This window comes from Kryptolebias marmoratus, linkage group LG6 (genome assembly GCF_001649575.2).
Source record: "Kryptolebias marmoratus isolate JLee-2015 linkage group LG6, ASM164957v2, whole genome shotgun sequence".
NCBI lineage: Eukaryota > Metazoa > Chordata > Actinopteri > Cyprinodontiformes > Rivulidae > Kryptolebias > Kryptolebias marmoratus.
In genome coordinates, this window is record NC_051435.1 from 2,399,247 (window position 1) to 2,410,306 (window position 11,060).

The 11,060-nt window shown below is 42.3% G+C and overlaps 1 protein-coding gene across 3 annotated transcripts in view; it reads left to right on the forward strand.

Annotated features, from left to right (window-relative positions):
• Window positions 1–232: 232 nt before the first annotated feature.
• The window catches only part of LOC108249337 (nck-associated protein 5), a 42,897-nt gene continuing 32,069 nt past the window's right edge, over window positions 233–11,060 (forward strand). For all 3 annotated transcript variants that reach the window (XM_017438648.3, XM_017438649.3, XM_017438650.3), the window contains exons 1-4: window positions 233–2,013; window positions 9,655–9,782; window positions 10,609–10,699; window positions 10,815–10,979. In XM_017438648.3, coding sequence (XP_017294137.1) covers window positions 9,754–9,782; window positions 10,609–10,699; window positions 10,815–10,979 — 285 coding nt within the window. In that variant the 5' untranslated portion in view covers window positions 233–2,013; window positions 9,655–9,753. The remainder of the gene's footprint in view (window positions 2,014–9,654; window positions 9,783–10,608; window positions 10,700–10,814; window positions 10,980–11,060) is intronic.

Below are 11,060 nucleotides of genomic sequence, written 5' to 3' on the forward strand. Positions count from 1 at the left end.
GGTTGTAGAACCTCCTCCAGCAGCAGAACTCTCAGTGGGTTCCTGGTTGTGGAGGAGCTGTGTTCCACTCTTCTTTCCAGCGTTTCTGCTCAGCTCTCTGAGGTTCTGGTTCTGGTTCTGCTCCAGAAGTCTTCTGGTTCCTTCAAGTCGAGCTGCCATGTTGAGGATTTAACCTTTGACCTTTGACCTGCTAACTGAGGCCTGTAGAGGCTGAGATGGAGCTCATTGCACGGTCTGACCTTCAGGGTGAATCAGCAGCTGTCTTTAATCTTTCTCTCTGTAGAACTATGGACTCCAGATGGTTTGGAAATGACCTTTGACCCTTCTCGTGTTGGTCGTCAGCAGCTGTTAAAGGTGATTGCTGATGTCTTTCCGCCCCGGCGTCGTGCTCACAGACCCTCTGGAGGACGGTTTTAAAGCCTCCGTCAGTGGAGGTGTTTTTCTGCTGAGCCTCTCTCTCTAACAGAGTCGAACCATCTTCAGGGTTCTGGTTCTGGTTCTGGTTCTGGTTCTGACGTTCTGTGGAGCTGGATCTGAGGCAGGATTCATGGAGGAGGATCAGCTCTCAGCCGTCCAGCTGAGGCTCTTAGTCACACAAGCATTGCAGCCATTTAGCTCCCCTCCTGCCTCCTCCACACACACACACACACACACATGCATTTACTCTGTAGCTGGCACTGAAACGCTCACACACACTCAGCCTGCCAGGCTCGGGAGCATCAAGGCCCAATCTAGGTCATAGCGTTCGCCCAGAGGTACTCTGCTCTCCGCACAGACGTTTGCATGCACGGATTGTTAATTTGCAAGCAAAGTCACACGCCGAGCATCGAAAATTACGTTTCTTCTGCCTAATTTTGTCCTAACGAGCAGCAGAAATATGTCACCTTTAACAGCAAACACGGGGATTTATTACTGTTAATATAAAACTTTAAATCTTCCTCCTGCTCTCATGTAACTGATGGCTTTTCTGACTCAGCCTAATGGCTCCTCTGATTGTCACAACCCCTTTGTTTTATTGATCAGGCGCACTTCCCCTTGCAGATTATTGAATCAGGAACCATTTAAGAGACGCTTCAGCCTGAAATAACTCCTTCTTTTTGGATTTTTTTGGACTAAAAATACATCTGCTGCAGACCTCCGTGTTGCACGGATGCTGCAGAGACGGAACAGCAGCTTATTTCTCTCCTTTCAGCCGTCTATAAATATTCCAAAGCTCTCTTTCTCCCCCACCCCCCCCTCCTTTATGCTGTTTGTCTTCCTCTCCCCTACAAATACTCCCACGTCTTCCCTTTTCCTCCTCTTTTCTCCCGTCGTACAAACAGAGATGTGCATCTTGAACAAAAAGCAGCGCTGTGCCGCGTTTTGTCCCCGAGCAGATCTGTGCTCTCAGAGGATCTTTAAACGATCCTTTTCTCGTTGCGTTCAGTGGAAAGCCACGGCCGGCCACAGTAAGACGTTCGTCCCTGCGCTTCCACTCAGAACCAGGAGGGTTTGAGATTTTTATCTGTAAATAAACATGCCCGGCGCCGTCCTCCCTGACCTATCAGCGTGAGGAGTAAGCGTGCCACCTATGAAGTCAGCAGTCCCCCAACCCCCACCCTGAACACATGTTCAGCATCCTCTGGGCGAAAGCTGAGTGAGGCACAGCTGAGGAGCAGAGAGGGAGCAGTGAAGTGGAAGTATGGCTGAGCATCACAAAAAGACAGAAATAGAGCGATGAGGCGGTGAGTCGGGCGGAGGGGGGAGGAGAGACGGAGGCAGGGTTTTCGGTTTTCGACGGTGGGGGGTAGGATCTGATCGGGCTTGGATGTGAGACCCTCGTGGATTGGAGCGCGTCACATCTGGAGCAGCTGCAGACGGAGGATGCGGCCGAGGCTGGGCCCGTGACGGCTCCGGCTCCGGGATGCTTCCAGCGGCTCTGACCCACATCGGCGTCTCGATGCGGACGAGGCTCTGAGGAGAGCGCCCAGCCTGCTGACTCTGCTGGCATCCGTCTCCGTGGAGACCGTCAGGGTAAGGATGCTGACGGCGTTCTGGGTTTTACGTTTCAGACACATTTGGAGGTTTTGGAACCGATCCTCGCTGCGGAGCCGGGGTGCCATGTTGTGTTCAAGCCTCATGCAGCATTTCCACATGTATAATTCATGACTGTGGAGATTTAGCAACAAGTCACCCCGATTCAGCCAAAGTGCTCGGAAAGTAGGTTAGGATGGTTCCGAAACAGGAGACCTGGAGGAATCTTTGAAGCTCTGATGGTTTCTGAAAGGTTGGGTCTGCAGAGTCCTCTGAAGAAATGGGACCAGAACCGATGGTTGATCCTTCGGTTTCCTGGGAAAGGAAATAAAAAGATGATCTCTGAGCCTGTTCAGTTCAAACATGTAGGTCTGAAGCAGTCAGGTCAGATCAGGTCAGATCAGGTTAGACTGAGTCATACTGAGGAGTCAGATGGGGTCAGATTGAGTCATATTAAGTCTGATAGAGTCACGTTGAGTCATAGTGAGTCAAATCGGGTGAGAGTGAGTCATACTGAGTTAGATCGGGTCAGAATGAGTCATAATGAGTCATACGGAGTCAGATCGGGTCAGAATGAGTCATGTTTATATTGTATTATATTGAGTCATATTGAGTCAGATTAGGCGAGAGTGAGTCAAAATGATTCACGTTGAGTCAGACTGAGGAGTCAGATTGAGTCATACTGAGTCAGATCGGGTCATATTGGGACGGATTTTGTCAGCAGGATGATCTCGTTTCTCTTCATAATTCCAAACATCCCACAACACTAAGCAAGGTAATGGGGACCATTTGCGCAGAGGTCAGAGGTCAACAGTGAGTTCAGGAGGCTAACGTCGGTCATTTCAGATGTCGCTTAATTTAGTCATCCGTCTGGGAAATACAATTCACAAAAATATTATTATTTAAATCTATTTTTTAAATTTTTCTGAAAGTAATCGTACCACTGATTGACTCAGCGCAGAAACCAACAGAGGAATGTTTACTGCCTCATCAGGTAGAAAGGCGATAATGTTTTTGCCTGTGTGTGTTTGTTTATCAGGTTAATAAAACATCTCATGAACCACTAGGCAGATTTTGGTCAACCATTCAGCTTTCTGGTTCTGGTCCTGGTCCTGAAGTCTTCTGGTTCCTTCAAGTCGAGCTGCCATGTTGATTTTAGAGAGAAGAGGCTTTAACCTTTGACCTTTGACCTGCTGACTGAGGCCTGTAGAGTCTGAGATGGATCCTCACTGCACGGTCTGACCTTCGGGGTGAATCCGGGCATGAAAAGTTGCCTCTATGTTTTCATTCAGTTTTTATCCATTTGAGTTTGTCTCAACAGTATGTCTGAAGCGAACATCTGGTCGCCTCAGGACCCTCTGAGCGGTTCTGACCTCTGACCTTTCAGGTAACATGCATATCGCCTGCCGCCCTCAGAGCCAAAGATCAGTTAGAGCTCCGGGTACGAGTTGGGAATGACTCTCAGCTACTACCACATCGAGTTTTAGCTCAGCATCTGCAGAAATGACAGAGCTACAGGCGCTAAATCTGATTAGCTGCGGCGGCCATCTTGAATCAGGTTGACTCTGAAAGTTAATCAGATTTAAACGTCCATCCAAGGATTAAGATTCGTCCAGTGGGTCATGAGATATTTTGCTAACAGACAGGCAGTTACACGATTGTCGCCTTTCATGGCAGCAAAAATATTTAATTAGTTTGTAAAAATATCTTAATTTATGAAGCAACTTTAACACATTTCTTTATACTAAGCAATGTGATATATTTAAATTAAAAGCAAAAAGGCAACAAAAATGTTCAATATTCAGCTTAAATTGTTTTTTATTATTAATTATTGGTTTATTTTTTTAGATTAAAACCAACAGTTTAGCTGTTTGCTCCGTCCATCTTCCTCCTGAGTTTAGTTTAAGTTAAATTTCCCGTCAACAAACATTTAATCCCCGTTTGAGTCGGAATAAAAATCTCTGCAGCGTCGTTTTAATTACAGAGAGTTGGTACCTTCGCAGCATCAAGGACGCGTAAAAAAAAAAAACTGCTTTGTGCCAAAAATATCTCGGCTCAGGACTATTTATGGAAGGAGAGCAAAGAGACGCATAAAATCTCCATCTTTAATATTAAGATCCACTCAGATCTGACAATAAACTCTGAATTCTTTGGATATTTTTTGGTTTACTGGACGTTCAAATTAAGTTTTATAACAAAATACATGATTAAAACTGCAATATTGTTGATCTCTGTTATTAGATTCGTTTAAATTCATCATATTATTAACGTTTTAGCTTCATTTATATTCAGAGTTACTGACTTTTTAAGCCTTATAAAATTTATTTAGTGTTAAATTACGAATTTACACAATTTATGTGTTTATTTACATTTAAATTAACTTATCATCATTCATGCTTTAAAGTAAAAACTAACACTGATTTAACTGAGGGCAGCAAACTGCTTTAAATGGTTTTTATTTAGTTTAAAAATATAAAAAACTAAATTTTGTTGTTTTGTTTTTTTCTGAGAGAAACTAGGATTTCCTGATTGGGACAGTTTGACCAAACAAACCAAGTTTTTTACACAAATATTGAGTTAAAACGACTAATTTAAAAAGAACAACACAAAATATGGACAATTAATTTGTTACAACTTGGGTTGGTGCTAGCTAGCTGATGCTAACAGCTGTTAGCATCAGCTAGCTAGCATGAGCTAACGGTATTTTAGGAAGTCAGTGTTTGGTGCAAACTAAAGTTATTAAAGACAAACAAGTTTGACTTTTGAAGCATCTTATTTATTATTTATCTGTTTATTTTACTGTTGTTTACAAATTAAAACGTCTCAATCAGATGGAGCTCCGACCTCAGCGGTGCGTTTAATGACGTAGGAAAAAAAAAAAGTGTGATTTTATTAAACCAAGAGGTGAAACTGAGCCGTCTTTTGTGCTTTGGAGACAAATTTGACAGCAGAAAATAAAGAATAATTTAAAGCCTGAACAGATGACAGAAATCTAGAGTTTATTTGACATTTTTAACATTTTAACTGCGCTGGTAGGAGGTGATTACGGTGAAGAGGTGAACAGATGAAGGTGAGGATAAAACTTTATTTTCAGTTAAATACATTGAAAGAAAGATGAACTATAACAAAACGAGAGAAGTCAGAAATCAAGACAAATTTACAAAATCGCAGCTTAATTTGGTGATTTTTTTCCCCAGATTTTACCGCTGATGTCACCCTAAAAACTCTTACTTCTCTCAGTTCTTTTGTGACACAGATGCATCAGAATGTAGATATTTTTGTCTTCTTTCACACCCAAACTCTCATTCACTTCCACCGTATCTAAACTCAGCGTTTTATCTTCAAAACGGGAAGTGAGGCTTTTTAAAACTTATAAAAACCTAAAAATGAACGTTTGTCATCGAGGAAGTTCGACTCTCTGTTTGTTTGAGGCTTACTTTCTACTCTGTGTGTCCGCCTGCCTTAGTAAGAGTGCTGTCAGGGAGTGGCAGACACAGGCGTGTGGTTACCACGGTGACCCCGACAAGCCCCTGGCAGCAGCTTTAGCGCCACTTCGCTCTTCCTCGGCTTGGATCCTTACAAAATAAAAGCCCTGAATAAAAGCTTTAGAGAACAAACATGGTGGACGTTGGGGCTCCGGTTGTTTGTTTCCCTGCCGTACGATGAGTCTAAATAACTTTCCTCCGCCTGTTGCCGCCACGAGACAAGCTGTTAATTGTACCAGCAGGACGTGATTTGATGAAGAGGTATGTGTTCATTAAACACCCCGAAGCTTACATCAGAGCCCTGATTATAGTAAATTACTCTCCCTCCCTCCCAAAAGGAAGACGTGTAATTACGTTATTTACTCTGGAGAGCGCTCCTCTCTGAGTCAACACCGCCGTGCTCTGAACGCCGGAGTCGTTTGGAGCTGAGCATGAGATGAGAAATGTCTGCCGCTGCAGAGAGATAAGAGCTCAGGGAAGGTTTGAAATTAAAAACTAAATCCAACATTACGTTCTGCAACAGGTAAGATATTAACTGTTTAGAACCTCACTTCAGAACATATAACTTATAAATTTTGACTTCTGTGGTTCAAAATTTAACCCAAAATGTTGTTTTTTGGGGAGCTGGCTGGTTGTATTTTTGGAACCAGAGTCTGCCCACGACGTGCCCTCGATAGCCCCGCCCACGCACCCTCCCGGTTGGCTAACAGGCTGTCAATCACAGCGCAGCGCCACACTTTCCTTTAAAACTCGAACGAAACTAAACACCCTGAAAATACAAAAAGTTAGAGCTTTACGTGGAGGGGGCGGGGCTTAACATCTGCACTGGAGGCAGCCAATAGGAGGTGCTCCATCTTTGTGGCTTCAACTTCCTGCTTCTGTTGCGGTTTCTAAACGCGTCCCGATGAAGACGGGTCAGATGTCCACATTAGGACCAATAGAAAAGGAAGTTTTTCTGATATTAGACGTGAAGGGACGAGCTGGATTTATTGTGATTTATATCGTTAAGAGACGGAAACAGCCGAGTGTCACTGAATATCTGTGGGAAACCCTCAGAGCTGCAGGATTAATAAACCGTCCCCTGTTGTCCGTTTTGTCCTCTGGTGAGACCTCGTCTACAGAACCGGTCGTCACCGAGTGGATCGGCTGTAAGAACAGAGACCCTGCGGTGGAAAGAGCTTCCAATGATGATGTTTGGGTTTGTTTTTCATGGAAAACGAGTCGAATCATCGTCAGAATAAAAGACACATTTAATTCTCTTATTCTGAGGACGCAGAGATGATCGTATTTATAAATCTGACAGCCGTCACTTTGGCCTGGATTGTTAATAAAACATACCCTAAGAAATACCAGTGCATCAAAATATTAAACTTATTAGCTAAAAATGTTTATTATATTAGTGATTCAAACAGAAGGGGAATAAAACTGGACATTCCAACATTTAAAGATTAAATCTTATAATAACAGAAGTTTTCTCATGTGAACAATTTAAATACAGAACTTTTAATTTCATGTGTTCCAAACTCTTGGTTCAGTTCTGGTTTTAACCACATATATTTATATAAAACATCGTTTTAGAGCCAAAGTTTTTTACATGAATTCTATTTTAACTCAGGCAGTTTGAATAAATTTATTAATTATAGTTTAATGTATTTATAGTGATCAAAAAGCTAAATTTATATAAAAAACCCAGAAGCTCTCAGAGAGTTCAAACCTCCGCCGAGGCCTCGGGGCGATCTGGGTCAGAATCTGGATCAGAACCAGAATTTAATCTAACATTTAATCCAGATCTGTTCTTCAGTTTTTACCTGGACAAACCAAACAGACACAACCGGGAACTAAAGGCTCACATGTAGGAGCAGAGACAGAGGGGTTACTGTGACCTTTGACCCCATGAACCTTAAACTCAACAGGCATCATCTTTGACCCCTGAGGTGTCCAGCTGTGCAGACAGAAAAGCAGACAGATGTTACAGAAAGTAGAACCACCTTGGTGGAGGTAAAAATGACCTAAAGGTTTATGAGCAGAAATTATTTTCTCTAAGCTTCCTCTCATCAAAATTGCTGAATTTGCTCTTTATTTCCTCTATGCTGCTAATAAAATATTTGTAGACACTTATATTATGTGTCCTATTATTCTACATGTGTTAATATGTTGCTTGTTTATTTGTTTTTGTTGATCTGATATAAAACAGCCTGCAGTACCTCCGCCGGCCTGTAGTACCACCGCCGGCCGGCAGAGGGCGCCGCTGAGCTCAGCGTCTGGTTCTTCTTCTGCGTTTTTTTTTTGTTGTTGTTGAACCAAAACATCCGCTGAGAGCCACAGGAAGTCAGCTGGACCCCAACATCTGTTTGTAAATCACTAAAACGGAAGATTTGTTAACTTTTTAAAGTTTAAAATCAAAACTTTAAATATTTTAGCGTCAAACGGAGTTTTTAACCCCTAACCTCCCAGGGAAGCAAACAAATATATATATAAAAAAATTATTATTTTTTTATTTGTTGCTTTATTTTTTATCATAGCTACCTTCCCTGAACACCTGAGCCTTAACTTTCAGAAAATCCTCAGAAAGAGAAACTTAAATATCCATTTAAATGTTAAATAATTAACAATAAAATGTTTTTTTTTTAGATGAAATAAAACTCCTTCATGTTGGAGCTAAACTCAGTGAAGAGCTCCATCTGCTGGACGACTTTATAATATTCAAATAAATCAGCATAATGTCGTTTAATGATTATTTTTAGTCGGGTTTAGAAACAACAACAAATAAACTAACAAATAAACTTAATTTTCAAGCTTGCAAAGAAAAAGATTCATATCTAATCTGTGGTTTATTTTAATTTATTTAAAAAGAGTTTTAATCTGTAAACAGTTAAAAGGAAAAATTATAGTTATAAAACTGTGCCCGATTATTTCCTGTGGTTGAATCTGGGTCACAAAATATACAGATATAAGATATTATTCTGCTGGATTTATCGTTAAATTAAAGATCAACATGTTTTATGTAGTATTTTTTTATTTTAATTCATCTTAATCTGTTAATGTTTATATTTAATCCCAACCCTTGATAGAATGATTTCAGTAGATTTTTTTCTTTTCAGGAGTTTCTTAGTTTTTTTAAACCCTGAGTAATACAACAAAACAACTAATTTATGTTATTATTTAACATGAGTTTCCTTAAGTAACTTTTTCCTGATTTTTAAACTTTTAAAGTCTAAATGAGCTCAGAGTGAATCCTCCACATGAACCCAGAGGAAGGAAACTCCTCAAAGTAAATTTCTGTCAGAATGTCTTTATTTTTCTGATTTTTGCTCAAAATGTGCAGCAATGACCTGCAGTCACCACAAGGGGGCAGCCTTGATTCAGCTAAACATCCCCTGAACGCAGCTGGAAACATCTGGAAACATCTTCAGACTCCAGCCCTCCTCTCTGTTGAATAAATTCTCTCAGAAATGTGGATTTAAAACAACTTTAATCTGAAAAAGAAGATTTATTTATGTTAAAATGATCAAAAGATGATGTTTAAAATTTCCCTGAATCACTACTACTACTACTAACAATACTACTACTACTGCTACTACTGCTACTACTACTACTACTACTGCTACTACTACTAAAATACTACTACTGCTCCTACTAACAATACTACTACTACTGCTAATAATACTACTAAATTAAATTCAGGCTCAGGTTTTCAGACTTTTATTCTCTGAACAGATTCAGATATAAAACAGCCAAAGAACAGAAGCTAAAACTCACCAACAGTAGCTAATATTAGCAAAACAGCAGCAAGAAGCTAAAGTTAGCAGCACAGCAGCTGAAGCTGGTTTCAAAGAGAACAAAGTTCTCGAAGCAGCTGAAGAGAACTCTGTGTTTCTGTGGAGAAAATATTTGTAAAAAAGTGTAAAAGTTATAAAAACTAACATCAAAGCAGCCGAAGGTTCTCATTTAAAGTTTTGGGGAGAAGTTTGTAGAGAGCAGAAGAAGCTATAAACAGCTGAAGAACACGTGAGGTTTCCCTGGGAACCCGAGCAGAGCCTGCAGGGTTCTGCGGTTCTGCTCGGTTCCAAACGTTCCTCACAGATGTGGAGGACCTGGAAGCTTCCCTCTCTGGAATCACGTTTGAGATGCAGCTGTTTGCTTCTGTCCCCCGCAGCTACGGCGCCGAGTCGGACCCGTCCCCAGAACCCGCCGGCGGCAGAACCTGTAGCACCTGAGTGTGGAGAGGAGGGAGGGGGCGGAGCCTCTGCAGCAGATGGTGACACTGCAGCAGAACTTCTCCAGGTAGGACCTTCACCACAGAGACGCCTGACCTCTTTCTTTGAAGAGGTGTCAAACTGAAGGCCCGTGAGCCAAATCGAGTCGTTCAGTTAATAAATCTGAGAAAAGTCGGCAGCAAGTCGGCTTCTCGAGTTTTCTTCTGTTTTTTCTTCCTGTTTCAAAGTCAAGCAACGAACGCGGAGTTATTTTAATTAGATTTTTTATTCTTCATGTGTTTTATGATCTATATTCTGCAGAAAATGTCAGGGGGAGAAAAGGTCATCTGTGTTTCCAGATGAATATTTTGACTCGTTCCTCCTTGAAACTGAGATAATTTCTGCTTTTATTTATAAATCTTGTCGGAGATCAGAGAGAACCGAGTTTTTATTTTTAGCCTCTTGGTGTTTTTTATAAGCAGGTCATAAAGGCTTCACGTCTCGTTAAGATGATAAAAAGCTGCTGAGGAGCTCCACCCCCTTTCATTCACTCACTCATTCATTCATTCATTCATTCATTCATTCATTCATTCACTCACTCATTTACTTATTTACTCATTCATTCATTCATTCACTCATTCACTCACTCAATCACTCACTCACTCACTCACTCATTCATTCATTCACTCGGATCCACGTTTGGAAACACAGATTTGTGTGAACGCTTCAAACAGGAAATGATCGTTTGACGTCGACGGCCCCGTTTAAAGATGGCCGCCACAGCTAATCAGAGGCGTCCCTCACCGTGGAACAACGAGCTTCCTTTAAATGAGCTCAGCTCATAGTTTAGATGCTGTTGTGTGTTTTTGTGTAAATCGTTGTGAAGCAGTTTGACTTCCTGTTTGTGTCTCCAGCATGGAGGAGACGGTCCGGACGCTGCTGCAGAACCAGGACTCTCTGGAAGGTCCCCCAGTGGACCCGCTGGACCTGATGAAGGCCTACAAGGTGCCGTTGGACACCCGTCTCCGTCCTGCTGTGTCTCTGTCCTGTGTCTCCGTCCTCTGTCCGGCAGAGGTGAACATCTCAGCTCTCAGGCTCTGACCTCAGATCTGCTTTCCAGGACAAACTCCTGGAGGAGATGTGGAAGCAGCAGGACAGCCTGGAGGGTCCCACGGAGGAGAAGAAGGAGAAGAAGGAGGTGCCCGCTTCACCGGAGGCCGGCGGGGAGGCGGAGCAAAACCCGCCGGACACCAACCCCCTGCTGGAGCGCCTCCGAGCTCTGGAGGTAGATCGCTCGCCCCTTTCACCTCCTGCACCTCCTGCACGTCCTGCACGTCCTGCACCTCCTCCACCTCCTGCACCTCCT